This window comes from Canis lupus, chromosome 10 (genome assembly GCF_003254725.2).
Source record: "Canis lupus dingo isolate Sandy chromosome 10, ASM325472v2, whole genome shotgun sequence".
Lineage (NCBI taxonomy): Eukaryota > Metazoa > Chordata > Mammalia > Carnivora > Canidae > Canis > Canis lupus.
This window is the reverse complement of record NC_064252.1, coordinates 69,735,273-69,753,782: the sequence shown is the minus strand read 5'-3', so window position 1 is coordinate 69,753,782 and position 18,510 is coordinate 69,735,273. Positions and strand designations below refer to the sequence as shown.

Genomic DNA, 18,510 nt, shown 5'->3' with positions numbered 1-18,510 from the left:
GAGCTCAACAAATTGATAAGAGGTAAACAACTCAATATAAATAAAGACTATATATAAGTAGACAATTCACAAAAAAAGAGTACAAGCGACAATGATCAACACCAAACCAAACCACATATGTACACAAATGTGGGGGCATTGGGTAAATGGGAAATCTCTACTGACCTCGAAATTTTGTTGTTAACCTAAAATTGCTTTGAAAAAATGGAGTCTTTATTTATTTATGTATTTTATTTTTTTATTTTTTTTTTAGAATGGAGTCTTTAAAAGAAGAAATACACATGATGAGTTGCTCAATTCCAATAATTAGTTTAAACAAATGCAAATTAGATACCATTTTTAAATCTTTAATATTAGCAAAAATTAATAAGACTAACCTCAATGCAGGAGAAAACAGGGTGGAATGGATGAAGACCTCTGGAACGGACTTTCAAACATTGTTGTTGGATGTGAATGAATAAAAACCTTTTAAAAATAATCTATTCAGATAGATATATAGATATACCGCCTAACTCAAAAATCCCACGTCTTGGAATCTATTCAAATGTAAAAGAAGAATCGGTTATAAGGATGCTTATTGCAACATTGTTTGTAGTAGAAAAACAGAACAAAAGCAGGAGTAACCTAATGTCCACCAATACCATTTATGGTCATTTATTCAACTTAATACTGACTAAACTGTGGCACATTCGTTCTGTATACTATTTTGCACCTACCAAAAAACCAATAAATTAGATCAGTATTCACTGAACCTGGAATACCTACGATGTAAGTTTGAGAAATGAAAATTGCGAAGTAATATCCAGGGACTAACAGCATTTTCCTCACATTTTAAAAATAAAAATCCCAAGTACTTATATACATGTGCATTTGTTTGATTATAAAATGAGATGTGAAAGCTTACTTACTGATTTTTTAACATTAATTACCTCAAGAGGGGGAGAAGGAGGGAATTATTACTCTTTTTCTTATTTATCTATATTGGCTCACTTGTGATAGTGAGCCTGTATTAGTTTTATAACTTTAAAACTTCAATATACAAAGTACATGTTAACACACATATTAAAATTGCATATTTGTGTATTTATATATTTACATTTAATATAATATATAAATCAATGTAAATAATTATATGGTGTGTTGTGCAAATATATACTTAAAATATATAACAATTTAAAACTTATAGGGATCCCTGGGTGGTGCAGCGGTTTGGCGCCTGCCTTTGTCCCAGGGCACAATCCTGGGGGCCCAGGATCAAATCCCACATCGGGCTCCTGGTGCCTGGAGCCTGCTTCTCCCTCTGCCTATGTCTCTGCCTCTCTCCCTCTGTGTTTGACTATCATAAATAAATAAAATAAAACTTATATAACAAAATAATAAAGTTTTCATAGTTTCTTTTTTTTCTTTTTATTTATTTTCTTTCTTTTTTTTTTTTTTTTTTTCATAAAGATTTTAAAGCTTAAGGGATGCCTGGGTGGCTCAGCAGTTGAGCATCTGTCTTTGACCCAGGCCATGATCCTGGAGTTCTGGGATCAAGTCCCAAGTCAGGCTCCCTGCATGGAGCCTGCTTCTCCCTCTGCCTGTGTCTCTCTGCCTCTCTTTCTGTGTCTCTCATGAATAAATAAATAAAATCTTAAAAAAAAAAAGATTTTAAAGCTTAAAAGGTTGAGTTACAATCTGTACAATGGAATTTTATTTGGCAAAAGAATGATCTATTGATACACGCTACAACTTGTATGAACCATAAAAGCATAATGCTAAGTGAAAAAAGCCAGTCACAAAGAATCACATATTGCATGATTCCATTTATATGAAATCCCCAGAATAGGCAAATCTATAGAGACAGATTAGTGTGTGGGAAGTCGGGTGGGGTGAAGAACGGAGAGTGACTGCTAATTGGTAAGAATTTCTTTTTTGGAGTGATGAAAGAGTTCTAAAATTGATCATAGTAATGGTTGCAAATCTGTGAATATACTAAAAACCACTAAACTGTACACTTCAAAAAGCTACTTAAAAAATATATTACCCAGCATTAACACTTGTCTTATTCATCCTCAAAAGACTGATATTTGATCTCTTTTGAGTAAAATCAAAGAACGTGCCCCAGATTCTAAAGACAATTCCAAACATAGAAATCTTAAGGTGAAGTCTAAAGAAACTGTCCTAAAGAGGACATCACGTTTTTGGATGTATACATTCTCCTTTATTTAAAGATATTTCACATCATTTATAAAATACAACACGAAATGCGTCATGATTACACCGCACCACATTTCAGAGTCCTAAATGTCGCCCCCCTCTTCGACGAGGACTGAAATTTCTTCTTCTTCTTCTTCTTCTTCTTCTTCTTCTTCTTCTTCTTCTTCTTCTTCTTCTTCCTTCTTCTTCTTCTTCTTCTTCCTCCTCCTCCTCCTCCTCCTCCTCCTCCTCCTCCTCCTCCTTCTTCTTCTTCTTCTTCTTCTTCTTCTTCTTGAAATTTATGTATCTTCTAACTCATTTAGTTTTAGGATCCTTTGACCGGTTTGCATTAAACAACTTTCTCAAATATTTTCCAAACTAAAAAAAAAAAAAAAAATTTCCAAACTGCGTTGAGTGCACCAAGGGGGGAAAAAAAAATCTGAAAATATTTTCCTGGCTCTCCAAAATTTGGTTACTAACAAGACAAATTCTTCTCACTGAACGTTAATGAACAATAACTTAGTGGAATAGGAAGAGCCGTTCAACTGTATTGGGATCAGGGAAGGTAAGATCCTTTCTTATATCAATGAGAAAACAGCATATTGTGGACTCAATAGACCATTTTTATTTTTATTTTATTATTTTTTCCAATAAACCATTTTTAAATGAACAAACGTCATCCTCTTGCAGGCACAATCGTTTGCCTGTATTTAGTCCTAAAAGATTTTAGCGAGGCTGCTGCCCAACAGCGCCGCTGGTGTAGTGGTATCATGCAAGATTCCCATTCTTGCGACCCGGGTTCGATTCCCGGGCGGCGCACGAGCGTTTTTTCTGATTCCCAACCATCCTTAACACGCGGTGGGTTTAACCGTTTAGCTTAATCTTCCCTCCTCGGGTAACACTGAGAATTTTTCAGTTCCACGAGGGTTTTTATTTCGTTATCAACCACTGTGCAAACCCCGGAATCCAGAGCTGGAAGACAAAAAAAAAAAAAAAAAAAAAAAAAAAAAAGCCTTGAGGCAGGTCCCTAAGCTGCCAGCGCTCACGCCTGCGCAGTCTGACCCACCCGCGGGGCCGGCAGCACAGCGGCTGCGCAACAAGTGAACCCGCGGCCTGAGCGGGGTTGAAAGTGCAGGACGGTTCTGCGCCTGCGCGGCCCGGTCGCTCCGCGGGCTGCTCCTGAGCGCCCGGCTCGCCGCCATCTTGTCCTGGGGCTTCATTGTTCGCGCTGCTCGCGGCCGTTGGGTGAACTGCCGCGGAAGGAGGAGGCGGAGGAAGCCCCGGGCGGCCGAGCAGCCCCGCTCCCCGCGGCCGCAGCCGCTCCGAGGACCCGGGAGGTGGCAGAGGGTAGGGAGCTGGACCCCGAGGCGCCGGCGCGACCGCAGCAGCCATGGAGGACGAGATGCCCAAGACTCTGTGAGTCCGGGGCCGCGACCGGGGCGGGAGGGCGGGAGGGCGGGGGGCCCGGGGCGGCCTGGGGCCCGCGCGCGCCGCGCCCTTTGTTCTGCGGCCGCCGGGGGGAGGGGCGCTCCGGGGGCGCGGCGGGGCCTCAGGGGCGCAGCCCGGCCTCCCGCGAGGTCCCTCCCGGCCCCCCGCGCCCTCGACCGGTCCCTCCCCCGCGGCACAGCGCCTCCTGGCTCTCCCCGCTTCTACTTCGGCCTGCCCCGGACACTCCCGCCGCGGGGTGCTCCCCGGAGAAGGCTTGTCCTCCGTCCTCAGCGGCCTGAACTTGGCGCTCGCGGCCGCCGCCCGGAGAGGGAGCGGGTGCCCGTCCGCGTGCCCGTCCCGGTGCGGGTCCGGGTGCCCGTCCGCGTGCCCGTCCCACGGTGCCGGTCCGGATGCCCGTCCCACGGTGCCCGTCCGCGTGTCCGTCCCACGGTGCCGGTCCGGGTGTCCGTCCCGGTGCCCGTCCCATGGTGCCGGTCCGGGTGCCCGTCCCGGTGCCCGTCCGGGCGCCCGTCCAGCTCCCTCCGCGGCCGAAGGGCCCACACGCCCGACGCCCTGAGGATTGTGAGGCTGCTTTAAACACACAAACAAAAAGAAACACACAAAGTTGGAGGTCTGTCCCGGAGGCGCATCTCTGTCCCGCCGGGGGAAGCGGACCGAGTGCGTCTTTATCTCCGCTTGCTCCCTCGGGGGTCGACGCGGCGCCCCACGGGCGGGCGGGGTTCACGGAGCAACAGGTGGTAAACACCCCCCCCCCCCCGCCCCGGGCAGGGGGCTCGCGGGGAACGACCGCAGCTGCGGTGTCTCCGGGCCGCGCGCCCTTTGTCCCCCGGAGTGTTCTCGTGGCTTTTCTCTAAAGAAGAAGAGGCCTCGAGGAGGGGTTGTGGATCCGGACCCGCGTCCGCGCCCTGGGCGGGCGGGCGATGGGACACGCTCCACGCGTTAGAGACGCGACCTTAGGTTTCTCTCCGCCACTTCCGAGGCGTTAGAGCCGTCGGGAAGACAACGCGACGGGTTGTTTTGTTTTGTTTTTTGTTCCACTCTGATAAGGGTTTCCCGTTTTTAATCGGCTGTGAGAAATCGAGTCGCACTTGTTTCTCAGTAGACGAGTAAACTTGTGGCCAGTTTGTCCCACAGTGTCACCTTCAGTGTCCTTTCAACAGGGCGCAAGAATTAGTGGGCGTCCCTTGTTCTCTGAGAGAGGGTCGTACCTACAGATCAGTGTCCCTGGAGCCCGGTTACCCTGGCGCGGCCGACGGGAACCATTTTCTCCCCCTGCCTCTTTTTGCCAGAATAGCGACAGCCAGCAGCATATTGGATTAAGCGCTGATCATCTTTTATTAATGTCGTTGAATCTAAGATTCTCGTATGATTGTGAAATTTTGATTGCAGAAACTGCCAGAAATATCTGGGAACTTAACCTTTTTATTACGTTGATTTGGGAATGTCAAATAATGAAGACAACCTCAGCTCTCTCAGGCCAGTCTACAAAAGCAGGTAGTTAAATTGTACTAGCTTGGGGACAGGGGACCAACCATTGCAGGAGAAATCATGAAAGAAACTTTATTCACTTATTAAATGCTTCCGATTGTCAGGTTCTGTGTTAAATGCTTTACATGCTTGTTTAATCTTCATCAGAACTGCAGTAAAGGGTCCATTTTGCAGCTGAGGAAAAGCAAAGCTTAAAAGTCTTAAGTAACTCACCCAGAGTCATAGACCTTTCTGTTCATCATCCGCAACCCTCCTGTCCCCAAGTCCTGACACTTAGAGCTAGACGTGCTTCCTGTTCTTCCCTAGGACACCCCCATCCAGCAATTCCTCCCCACTGTAGTCCCCGTTCTGACTGCCTGTGGTCTCCCTTTTGCCTCCCTCAACCAAAACTCCTCATTCTTCGGGTGAAACCAGACTTGATAAGACTCGGGTAGGTGTTAATCCCTAAGGTTTCCCAGCAGCGTTTTTACTTTTAATATAAAATGTTTGTTTTAATGACCCTGCAAGTCAGGGTCTTTCATTATGTTTCTAGCACAGTGTTCAGTCTATAGTAAGTCATCAGTACATTTGTCTTAAAAGCTGGTACAATTAATTCTAAGCAGTGAATCAGGATTTCATTCATTCTTGAGGAAAAGGTAGTCACATCTCCGTATTACCTGTCTATGGAAGTGCCTTAGAGGAAATAACTTCATTTGCCACAGATGAGACAGCAGCATGTTAAGCTAGAGATGGCCAGTGTCAGCAGTACTTTGGAGACATACTGTGAGAAGTGGTTGGATTTGGGTATATTTTGAAAATAGAGCAACAGGACTTACCTATAGACTTTATGTGGGGTGTGAGAATGAAGTCAGTAATAAGTAGGTTTCCTTAAAAATGTGTAATACCAATCTAAAAAGTCAGTTTCAGCTATCAGAAAAGTGACAAGTGTTTGAAAAATAGTAAGGTTATGCTGCTGGTGTACCATTTGCACATAATTTCCTAATTAGTAAAAAACATACACATTTCCCCGTAAATTAGAGTCAGGCAAAATGGGATAATTTTGAAACAGTTTGAAATTGTTCAAAAGTAATTCTGAGAGAGCCTCTTTGACAGTTATTTATAGATTACTTAAAATATTCCAGGCAGTGCTCTTGATACTAGATATATAGTATGAGTAAAAATGAAAATCTCTTTTTTTTTTTTTTCAAGAGTTTACTTAAGTAATCTCTGTATCCCACCTGGGGCTCAAACTCATGACCCCAAGATCAAGAGTTTGCATGCTCTTCCAACTAAGCCATCCAGGTGCCCCACTGAAAATCTCTACTCTTAAGGAATATATCATTAAATAAAAACCTATTCATGCTTTTCACAGAAACTTCATATCAAAATTTGCCTTTTTATACAGTGATTACAGCTCAAAACAAACGCAGTACAACATTCTGCTTTGTAAGTTTTTACTGTCAGTTGAATTTTCTAGAGATATACTAATAAAAATGAATATTGTAAATGTTTTAGATTCCAATTTTAGAACTCTTTGAATTGAGTTGTCAGCTTCAAAAATATGTATTAAACTGATATGAGATCCTATCCCTGGCAGGACTGTCGTGTTAACTTCCCAGGTAGCTTTTTATTTTGAAAAATTAAAAACCAGGGGATCCCTGGGTGGCTCAGCGGTTTGGCACCTGCCTTTGGCCCAGGGAGCGATCCTAGAGTCCTGGGATCGAGTCCCGCATCAGGCTCCTGGCATGGAGCCTACTTCTCCCTCCTCCTGTGTCTCTGCCTCTCTTTCTCTCTATGTCTATCATAAATGAATAAATGAATCTTTAAAAAAAGAAAAAAATTAAAAACCAGAAAAATAACAAAAAATACTAGAACTCAGGTACCTTTTATCTGATTTACCCAGTTGCTAATAGCCAAATTTGCCTTATTTAGGTATATTCTTTTTTGATGAACCATTTAAAAAGACATGACATTTCAGGCCTAAGTACTTTACCATGTATTTCCTAAGAACAAGGCCATTCTCTTACATAACTATAATACAAAACAAAACAAAAAAAAATAACTATAATACAATTGTCATTAAGTAGCCTACATTGATACAATATTGTTAGCTAATGTACAATCTGTATTCATTTTTATCCAGTTACTCAAGGAAGACCTTTTTAGTCCATGGAAGTCCATTTGTTTCAACACTTAATTCTCTTGCCCTCCTCTCTACTTTTCAGTTCTGCACAAGATTGGGGTACATAATCTCAGTGGTGATACAATACATAACATGGAATACTTTAATCCATGCTGTTAACAACAAGTCCTTGGAACAGCTTAAAAAATAGCTAAAAGGAGGGGGGTATATCTTAATGTTTTTTTAAAAACATTTTGAAAGGGCAGCCCCAGTGGCCCAGCAGTTTAGCACTGCCTTCAGCCCCAGGGCGTGATCCTGGAGACCTGGGATCGAGTCCCACGTCAGGCTCCCTGCATGGAGCCTGCTTCTCCCTCTCTGCCTGTGTCTCTGCCTCTCTCTGTCTCTCTCTCTCTCTCTCTCTCTCTCTCATGAATACGTAAATAAAATCTTTAAAAAAAAACAAGCCGCATTTTGAAAAATAAAAACTTAAATAAATGTAAAAAAATCATATTTTTCTTTAGTGGTCCAATAGACATGATAGGGAACCTTGGCTTGCCACTGCTCCAGTATCAGTTTTTTGTTTTTTTTTTTTTAAGATTTTATGTATGTATTCATGAGAGACACAGAGAGGCAGAGACATAGACAGAGGGAGAAGTAGGCTCCCTGCAGGGAGCCCAATGTGGGACTCCATCCTGGGATGGGGATCACGCCCTGAGCCAAAGGCAGTTGCTCAACCGTTGAGCCACCCAGGCATCCCCCAATATCAGTTTTTTAATCGGTTGGGATTTTTTTTTTAATGTAAGGAGCAAAAAATTTAAGCATAAAAGGTATTTATAAAAACAAGATATTGGACGTTCCCACATATACAGGAAGTTTATGGAACCTGGCTTAGAAAATGTTCAGGAGGGGCACCTCGGTGGCTTAGTGGTTGAGCATCTGCCTTCGGCTCCGGTTGTGATCTGGGGTCCTGGGATGGAGTCCTGTATTAAGCTCCCCATAGGGAGCCTGCTTCTCCCTCTGCTTATATCTCTCCCTCTCTCTATGCCTGTCATGAATAAATAAAGTCTTAAGAAAGAAAGAGAAAGAGGAAAGAGAAAGTTTAGAAAAGCGAGGCAACTGTCAGGCCCACAGTCCTTATCAAGCCACAGAAGATCCCAGAAAGGGTGCTATTACCACATCCACTGAGGACCACAGCTTCCACTTTCACTGGACATGGGACTCCACTGCTGTTTGCCACCAAAGTGGGTTTTCTTTATTCAGTCTCTGCTTCTTTAAGCCCTACCTTTGTTGTCTTTGTTCAGGATGGGTTTCTCTAATCAAATCTAACCTAGATCATACGCCAGGGAGTCTACAAAACCATATCAAGCCTTTTCAGCTTCTGTAGAGAAGTGAGCCTCTGTCATAGAGTGAGGATTTCTCTAAAAATAGGAAGGAAGATATTTGGCAGCACCTCCCAAAAAAGAATCTACTGCTCCTATAACTTAAATCTGTGGTGTTAATAGGAAATACTTTGGCTTCAGAAACAACAGAATGTAACAAAGCATGGAACAGCTAAAGAAACATGTATAAAGATGAGAATGAACTTTTGTATAGGGCACTTGTTTATTTTTCCACTGAAAGTATCATGAATATAAAAGCAATCTGCATTTTTCAAATTTGGGTTCTCTGTTTTAGATTAATATTTATTTAGCAAATAGATTTGGAAGGTAGTCACATTAAGTTGCTTCTAAAATTTTTGAGATAGCTATTAATGATTAACTCACTGGTAAAAATGCTCTAGTGGATTATTTTTATTTGTATGAGGAAGGAAAAGAGATTTTGTCATTTGATTTCTTTTTTTTTTTAATTTTTTTTTTTAAGTTTTTATTTACTCATGAGAGAGAGACACACACACACACAGAGGCAGAGATACAGTCGAAGAGAGAAGCAGGCTCCCTGCGGGGAGCCTGACAAGGGACTCGATCCCAGGGCTCCAGGATCAGGCCTTGGGCTGAAGGCGGCACTAAACTGCTGAGCTACCCGGGCTGCCCATTTGATTTCTTTGATAAGAAAATGATACATACGTTACTTGTAGTGTATTGTAATGGTGTCGAAGGTTGAGAGCAACTTTTTTGTATAACTTCCCCTGAAGAGCTGTTCTCTAAACAAGTGTATGTAGAGTTAATTGATGGAGGCTCCTGGAGCTTACAGTATACAACAGATCACATTAAATAGACAATTGTAGAGTAATACAAATCTTAGTGCTTTTTAAAGTAGCATTAAAAAAAATACATATCTTCAAGTAGGTAATACCACTCAAAATATTTCTCAGAAAATTAGACAGTTTTGCAAAGAGTAGATAATAGAATTTCAGGTCCCTGAATAATGCCCACTTGTCACTAGATTATCTAGCTTTACCGAAGTAGATGTTAAAATTAAATTTTCAGAAGAGCCATTTTTTTCATTTAGGCATATGCAATCCTGAGATTATCTTTTTTAAGATTGATTGATTGATTGATTGATTGATGGGAGGGGCAGAGGGAGAAGCAGGCTCCCTGTGGAGCAAGGAGCCTGATGCAGGACTCCATTTCAGGACCCCAGGATCATTACCTGAGCTGAAGCCAGATACTTCACCAACTGAGCCACCCAGGTGCCCCTGAGATTTTCTTATAAGCATAAGAGTCGGATGAAAATAGACCTAGAAGACTTGTAGAGTTAGTACGGAGTTCCCATGTAACCTTCACGCAGGTTCCCTTAATGTTGACATCTTACATAACCATGCTATAGTTACCAAAACTAGAAATTGATACTGTTCAATACTATTAACTACAAGGTTTATTCCAGTGTCCCCAGTTTTTTTTTGTTTGTTTTTTGTTTTTTTGCTAATGTCCTTTTCTATCCCAGGATCCAGTCTAAGATACTATATTGCATTTAGTTGTTATATCTCTTCACTCTCCTTTAACATGTAAGGAGATGCCTTTCATGACTGTGACACTCTTGAGAAGGTAGTGTTTCCTCACTGTACAGTGACTACTCCCCACCTCAACCCCGCCCAACACACTCTATTAATTAGAATTGAGTGACTAAGACTAATCTACACTCAAGAAGAGGGGAATTAAGCTTCACTTCACAGAGGGAAGTTTGGACATATGTTAAAATAACTAATTCATGGGTTAAAATATTTAATTTAAAATATTTAATATTTTAGAGGAGATATTCTGAGGCTCTGCACATACCCTATATCTCCTTAAAATTTTGCATCAACTAAAAGATCCATGGTGGATCTCATCAGTAGCAGTTATTGTGCTGGCTTAATGGTGATTTCCTTCACTCCTTTTAAATTTATTAATTAGAATTCTCCAAGAAAAAGTTAACCCTTCTCCCCAACTCTAGGTTATAGTTCAAGGATTAGTCCTTGCATTTGGTTGTCATTGTCCTTCAGATTTCTCTTAAGCAAGAACAGTCTTCTCTTAAAAAAAAAAAAAAAAAAAAAAAAAAAAAAAAAAAAAAAAAACAATTTTTTTAAGAGATCAAGTGGTCTTACATAATATTCCACATCTGAATTTATACTATTGTTTTATATGCCCAATATTCCATAAACTTAAGTTTAAATTTAAGCTTGACTAGATTCAAGTTAGAGCTTTTTTTTTTTTTCTTTTTTTTAAGATTTTATTTATTTATTCACAAGAGACACAGAGAGATAGAGGCAGAAACATAGGCAGAGGGAGAAGCAGGCTCCATGCAGGGTCTCCAGGATCAGGCTCTGGGCTGAAGGCGGCGTTAAACCGCTGAGTCCCCCAGGCTGCCCAAGTTAGAGCTTTTCTATTTGAATATTTCATAGGTACTACTGTATAATATATATTGTACATGTAAATGTCATCCATAAAATGATTTAATGTTTGAATTGGCCAAGGCTTGCTTGCTTTTTTTTTTTTTTCTTTTTTTTTTTTAAGATTTATTTATATATTTATGAGAGAGAGAGAGGCAGAGACACAGGCAGAGGGAGAAGCAGGCTCCATGCCGGGAGCCCGACGTGGGACGCGATCCCAGGACTCCAGGATTGCACCCTGGGCCAAAGGCAGGCACTAAACCGCTGAGCCACCCAGGGATCCCCCAGCTTTCTTTCTTTTATTTTATTTTTATTTTTATTTTTTTAAGATTTTAATTTATTTATTCATGAGAGACACACACAGAGAGGGAGAAGCAGGCTCTACTCAGGGAGCCGGATGCGGGACTTTATCCCGGGTCCCCAGGATCACACCCTGGGCCAAAGGCGGCGCTAAACCGCTGAGCCATGGGGGCTGCCCAAAGCTTTCTTTTTTATTTTTATTTTTATTTTTATTTATTTTTTATTTTTTTAATTTTTATTTATTTATGATAGTCACACAGAGAGAGAGAGAGAGGCAGAGACATAGGCAGAGGGAGAAGCAGGCTTCATGCACCGGGAGCCCGACGTGGGATTCGATCCCGGGTCTCCAGGATCGCACCATGGGCCGAAGGCAGGCGCCAAACTGCTGCGCCACCCAGGGATCCCCTTTCTTTCTTTCTTTTTTTTTTTTTTTTAATTTTTATTTATTTATGATAGTCACAGAGAGAGAAAGAGAGGCAGAGACACAGGCAGAGGGAGAAGCAGGCTCCATGCACCGGGAGCCCGACGTGGGATTTGATCCCGGGTCTCTAGGATCGCACCCTGGGCCAAAGGCAGGCGCCAAACCACTGCGCCACCCAGGGATCCCTCCCCTTTCTTTTTTAAGGTAGAGTTTTCCATTTGCAATTTCAGTAATCTGTGTAATAACTCTGCCAACTTGCAAGTATCCATTTTCTTTCTTTTTTTTTTTTTTTAATTTTTATTTATTTATGATAGTCACAGAGAGAGAGAGGCAGAGACACAGGCAGAGGGAGAAGCAGACTCCATGCACCGGGAGCCTGATGTGGGATTCGATCCTGGATCTCCAGGATCGCGCCCTGGGCCAAAGGCAGGTGCCAAACTGCTGCGCCACCCAGGGATCCCCAAGTATCCATTTTCTTTTTTCTTTTCTTTTTTTTTTTTTAATTTTTATTTATTTATGATAGTCACAGAGAGAGAGAGAGAGAGAGAGAGGCAGAGACATAGGCAGAGGGAGAAGCAGGCTCCACGTAGCGGGAGCCCGACGTGGGATTCAATCCCGGGTCTCCAGGATCGCGCCCTGGGCCAAAGGCAGGCGCTAAACCGCTGCGCCACCCAGGGATCCCAAGTATCCATTTTCATACCATCCTTTCACCTAATGGTTTTGCATCCATTACTGATTCTTGCTTGAGTTAATCATTTCAGTAGGACTTACATATTGTTTACTAATTTAATCCTCTCTACACTTAATTGGCTAGCATTTTTCTATAAAGAAGAGTTTTTCTCTCATCAACTAGAGCTATTCGATTATGCTACATTGGAGTTTCTCCTCAAAGCAAGATAAATGCTTAATTCTTTCCCTTTAATTACAGACATCCAGAATAAGGACATGATGTAATAGTAGCCTCCAACACTAGAAAAATTGTTGGCTGTAGATGTTTCAGTTGATTTTTGAGTATCATTACCTGATCTTTTAGATGTTGTTCCCTTAAGACTCAGCTCTTCTCCTTTTGTAATTTTACCCTGTTCCAGTGCCTTCAAAGTAAGCACTCACTGTGTATCTATCTATTAAGTGGGTAAGTAGAAGGAAAGAATTGGATCCATACTTCCTGGAATTTGTGGATGTTTATTTTTCTGGGGAGAAAGTCTATACCTTTCATTACATTCTCTGAAGGATTCTTCACAGAACAATGAGAAACTACAGATATTGGGAGACTACATTCTGATATCAGAAGTGATAAACCTCAGGGGCATCTCTGGGTGGCCCAATTGGTAGAGCATCTGACTCAATCTGAGGGTCTGAGCTAAAGCCCCACATTGGGTCTGGAGCTGCTTTTAAAAACAGTGATAAACCTCCAACTCTTAACAGGTCTAGAAGTAATCTCATTTCAAAGTCTCATTTTGAAAATATATTTATAAAGTCTTTTTAAAAGATTATCCCAATCATGTGGTTTTGTAATACACTATTTATGCTAATTAAGTTTGTTAGTCACCAACGCATATTATCTGTTAAAAGCCTTTCCTGGAATCCTTCTATTCTTCATGGAAAGGTTTCCCATCTCTGACCATGTGCTACACCTGATAAGTGATATGATTTTTCAAAAGTATATTTATTGTGTAAACCAAAATATACCTAAACTGGATAGTGTAAAGGGAATTGTGTGAATTAAAAATTGAGAGCATCTTAATGTTCTCAGTAATACTGTGGAAGTAGAAATAATTGCAGAACTTTCCAGGATTGATTGTATAAAATATTCTATACATCTAATGATTCATTTGAGATTTTTTTAAAGCATGTCTTCCTAAGAAGACCTGTAAGCCTACAGACTTAGAAACAACAGGTGTAATTTGCAAAATCTTGACTAAACACACACGATTCCCCTTTATTAGTGGTGTCACTGTATTTACAAGTAGTGTGTCATACATCTGCTTTGAATCCCAGAATTTCCTTTTTGGTAAGCAACTTCTAGAAACTGATGCAAAAAAAGCAAATTTAAAATGGTAAGTTGTTTTTCTTTGTGTTTCAGATATGTTGGCAACCTTTCCAGAGACGTGACGGAAGCTCTAATTCTCCAGCTCTTTAGCCAGATTGGACCTTGTAAAAACTGCAAAATGATTATGGATGTAAGGGTATTTTACTTAGTTAACTTTCTTCTTTTTTTTTTTTTTTTTTTTAAGATTTTATTTATTATTTATTCATGATAGACATAGAGAGAGAGAGAGAGGCAGAGGGAGAAGCAGGCTCCATGCAGGGAGCCCGATGTGGGACTCGATCCCTGGACTCCAGGATTGTGCCCTGGGCCAAAAGCAGGCGCCAAACCGCTGAGCCACCCAGGGATCCCCTACTTTCTTCTTTTTTAATAGATCAGTTAAATGCATTACTTCCAGGCACTCTTTTTTTTTTTTTTTTTAATAATAGTTTTGTTTGTTTTTTTAAGATTCTATTTATTTATTCATGAGATACACAGAGAGAGGGAGAGAGAGGCAGAGACACAGGCAGAGGGAGAAGCAGGCTCCATGCAGGGAGCCCGACAGGGCACTCGATCCTGGGTCTCCAGGATCCCACCCTGGGCCAAAGGCAGGCGCTAAACTGCTGAGCCACCCAGGGATCCCCAGGAATAGTTTTTTTGTTGTTTGTTTTTAAAGTATGCTCTAGTCCAATGTGGGGCTTAAACCCATGACCTTGAGGTCAAGAATCACATGCTCTACCAACTGAGCCAGCTAGGTGCCCCTCTTTCAGGAACTTTTAATTTATACTGGGGTGCCAGACTTAGTCAGAAGAGCATACAACTTTGGATCTTGGGATGTGAGTTTAAGCCTCACGTTGGGTATAGAGATTACTAAAAAAAAAAAATAACCTTAAACATTGTAGCATCATTCATTAAAAAAATAGTTTATACAGTCTAAATTACTAGTAATTTTAGTGAATTTAAATCAGTCTTAGGGCAGCCTGGGTGGCTCAGTGGTTTAGTGCAGCCTTCAGCCCAGGGCATGATCCTGGAGACCTGGAATCGGGTCCCGCGTCGGGCTCGCTGCATGGAGCATGCTTCTCTTTCTGCCTGTGTCTCTGCCTCTCTCTCTGTGTCTCAAATAAATAGATAAAATCTTTTCAAAAAGTAAATAAGTGTCTTAGCCACTGAATTAAACTTATTTTAGTAATAAATAAAGGAGGAAGAGAATAAAATTAATCATTTTTAGAGCAAATAAGAATTGTGTGTAGGGGGCGCCTGGGTGGCTCAGTCAGTGGGTTAAGTGTCTGCCTTCTGCTCAAATAATGATCCCAGAATCCCCAGAATAGAGTTCCAAGTCACGCTCAGTGAGGAATCTGCTTCTCTCTTCCCTCTGCTCCCACTGCCCCCCCCAATAAATAAATACAGCCTTTTTTTTTTTTTTTAAGAGCTATATGTAAGCTCTTCTTTTAAGGTGCATTGAAGCATCAGAATTGTTTTGTGTGTGATGTCAGTTGATTGGCTCATCTGGAAATAGTTATTACAATTGGAGAATATTTTTTTTTATTTTTATTTATTTATGATAGTCACACACAGAGAGAGAGGCAGAGACACAGGCAGAGGGACAAGCAGGCTCCATGCACCGGGAGCCCGACATGGGACTCGATCCCGGATCTCCAGGATCGCGCCCTGGGCCAAAGGCAGGTGCCAAACCGTTGCTCCACCCAGGGATCCCACATTGGGGAATTGAGTCAAAAATAATATACTGTGGGGCACCCGGGTTGCTCAGTGGTTGAGCATCTGTCTTCAGCTCAGGTCGTGATCCCGGGGTCCTGGAATCGAATCATACATCGGGCTCCCTACAGGGAGCCTGCTTCTCCTTCTGCCTGTGTCTCTGCCACTTTCTCTCTCTGGGTCTCTCATGGATGGATGGATAAAATCTTTAATAAAAATAATATACTATGAAAATGTGTGTGTGTGAGAAAGTGTTTTTAAGTGTCATGATTCAAGTTTTTCTTGCATTGTGGCACTTCCCATCCACCAGACCTTAACATATAGAAAAACATTGCAACATTCATCTGTAGTTGCTGTTAACCTTGAATCATAGTATGTATAAAAAAACAAATCTAAATTCCAGTCCGTTCATACTGTTGGACTTATGTTCATAGTTATGAATCTTATACTCTCTGGAGTATAAAGTTTGATAGTATGAATCCTTGGATCTTTTAATCTAAAAAGTACAGTTTTTTCTGGGTACAAATTAAGTAAAAATAAGATTCTTTATCATTTGATTATACTGATGTGTAAGCTACTTTTTGTAACCACATTCTAATATCTGACGAAACTGACCTTTATAGTAGAATTACCATTAAGTGTAGCATTAGTTTGAGTTTATGCAATTTTTTTTAAAGATTTTATTTATTCATGAGAGACACAGAATGAGAAGCAGAGTCAGGCAGAAGGAGAAGCAAGCTTCTCTAAGGGAGCCCAATGCAGGGCTGAATCCCTGGACCCAGGATTATGCTCTGAGCTGAAGGCAGACGCTCAACCACTAAGCCACCCAGGTGTTCTGAATTATGCAATTTTAAAAGCATTTTTATATTCTTTAACTTTTTAAAATATTTTTATTTTATTTAGAGAGAGATTGTAAGGGGGAGGGAGAGAGCGCGGAGCCCACTGTAGGGCTTGATACCAGGACCCCAAGGTTATGGTCTTAAGTCAGAAGCTTAATTGCCTGAGCCACCTAGGCACCCCTCTTTAATGTTTTCTTAAATAAAATAATGATTGTCTCACTATTAAATTTTGTGGTTGCCTGCTTACTCAACATTCTTAAAAATCATTGCTAGTGACTTTTTTAAATGGCTAATTTTCCTTGAAATAAAACAGTAATTTCTTTATTCTGGTATCATTCTAGTCGTTTTTTTTTCATTCTAGTCTTTTGAATTAGTTTCCTGTTTTAATAATTCTGCTTAGGAGATTATGGAAAGAACTTAAAAATGGACTTGAAAGTCATTTTGTATTTTGTAGATAGGTGGAAAATATGGGGTGTTTTTTCTGCCTTTTTTTTTTTTTTTTTTAATTTTATTTACTCATGACAGACAGAGAAGCAGAGACATAGGCAGAGGGAGAAGCACGCTCCACGCAGGGAGCCCAATGTGGGACTTGATCCAGGGACTGGAATCACGCCATGACCCAAAGGCAGATGCTCAACCACTGAGTCCCTGAGGCGTCCCTCTTTTCTGCTTCTTTAATTTACAATAAAGCAGCCAAGCTATACTTAATCAGACCTCAACTACTTAGAACACCAGAAAAGAGGATAATTTTTATTTTTATTTATTTGATTGATTTAAAATTTTTATTTTTATTTATTTATAGATTTTATTTATTTATTCATGAGAGAGAGAGAGAGGGAGGGAGAGACACAGGCAGAGGGAGAAGCAGGCCCAGGCCCTATGCAGGGAGCTCGATGTGGGACTTGATCCCGGGACTCCAGGACCAGGCCCCGAGCTGAAGGCAAAAGTTGATGTCAGAAAGTCTGCACTCTACAGCCTATTCTAAAAACTTTGTTTACCAGAAAACCTCTTCAGTTTTCAGAGCCTGAAATAGGTTTAGGAAGGTTGGCTGATATTTTCTGCTACTTAGCAACTTAAAGGCAGCAAGAATATATGTACATGGATAGCAGTAAATGGTAACATATGATAGGAAAGGGAGAGTAAAGATTATGAAAAGCCAATACTGAGACTTGAAAGCATAAGAGTCTAGTCAAACTTAACTAACATCTGTATGACATCTGTTGCATAAAGAAATGACTATATGATGGGGAATGTGTGTAGTTTACATATCCACCCATCCATAGTTAGGATACTTAACTCATTAATACATGATTGAATTATATATAGTAGTATAGGATAACTTGAAGAAGATAATGTTCTTTTAAAAAATAAATAAAAATAAAAACAATTCATTTTTAAGTGTTTACTTAGCTAAAGATTTGCTTATGGAACGGATCCCTTCATTCTCCTTGGCCTGATATTCGAGATATATAAAACTTCACATAATTTTAAGATAATAGGAATATCCAACTTAAATTTGGCTTTTGTGTTTCTTCAACAGACAGCTGGAAATGATCCATATTGTTTTGTGGAGTTTTATGAGCATCGTCATGCAGCTGCAGCGCTAGCTGCTATGAATGGGCGGAAGATAATGGGTAAGGTAAGCTGTCATATTTAAAGAAGGTGACTTGGAAAATTTTAAGTTGTATATGGTTTTGTTTACCATTGATTGATTAATTGTGCACACAAGCAGGGGTGGTGAGGAGGTCAGAGGGAGAAAGAATCCCAAGCAGGCTCCACACTCAGTGCAGAGCCCAACATGATCTCACAACCCTGAGATTGTGACCTGAGCTGAAATTAAGAGCCAGACACTTAACCAGCTGAGCCACCCAGGCGCCCCCAATTTTGTTTACCTTTTAGAAGCATGCATTATATTCACTTTATAGAAAAAGGTCACATTTAATATTTAAAAGATGGGATAAAGCTTTTAGAGGGCATGTTTATGTTGATATTCTTCATGATGCCGCACACAGTAAATACTAAAATAGTTATTGAATTACTCAAGCTTGGATGAAACATCTAGAACTTTGGATGCTAATGGGGAAGAATAAAAAGAAATGACTGTTACTTTAGATAAGAAAGGATAGTTGAATGTTAACAGAAGTATGTAAGGTGTGGATTTGCCAACATTTGAGTAAGTGTAGGTTA

General features: G+C 41.0%; 1 protein-coding gene and 1 non-coding gene across 27 annotated transcripts in view; both read left to right on the top strand.

Moving 5' to 3' along the window:
- The first annotated feature begins 2,926 nt into the window (after positions 1-2,926).
- TRNAG-CCC (transfer RNA glycine (anticodon CCC)) lies at positions 2,927-2,997 on the top strand. Its single transcript has one exon. It is a non-coding gene; the product is annotated as a tRNA-Gly (tRNA).
- A 293-nt stretch (positions 2,998-3,290) lies between these two features.
- The window catches only part of TIA1 (TIA1 cytotoxic granule associated RNA binding protein), a 31,057-nt gene continuing 15,837 nt past the window's right edge, over positions 3,291-18,510 (top strand). For 2 of the 26 annotated variants that reach the window (XR_004803016.2, XM_049115609.1), the window contains exons 1-4: positions 3,291-3,594; positions 5,017-5,121; positions 13,829-13,931; positions 17,864-17,962. Coding sequence is in view for 20 of the 26 variants with exons in the window: in XM_049115609.1 (XP_048971566.1) it covers positions 5,069-5,121; positions 13,829-13,931; positions 17,864-17,962 (255 nt within the window). In the remaining 6 variants the exon portion in view is untranslated. Of the gene's footprint in view, positions 3,595-5,016; positions 5,122-13,828; positions 13,932-17,863; positions 17,963-18,510 lie in introns of those variants that run through there. The other 24 variants (XR_003145422.3, XM_035696014.2, XM_025470843.3 and 21 more) reach the window with 20 other exon arrangements.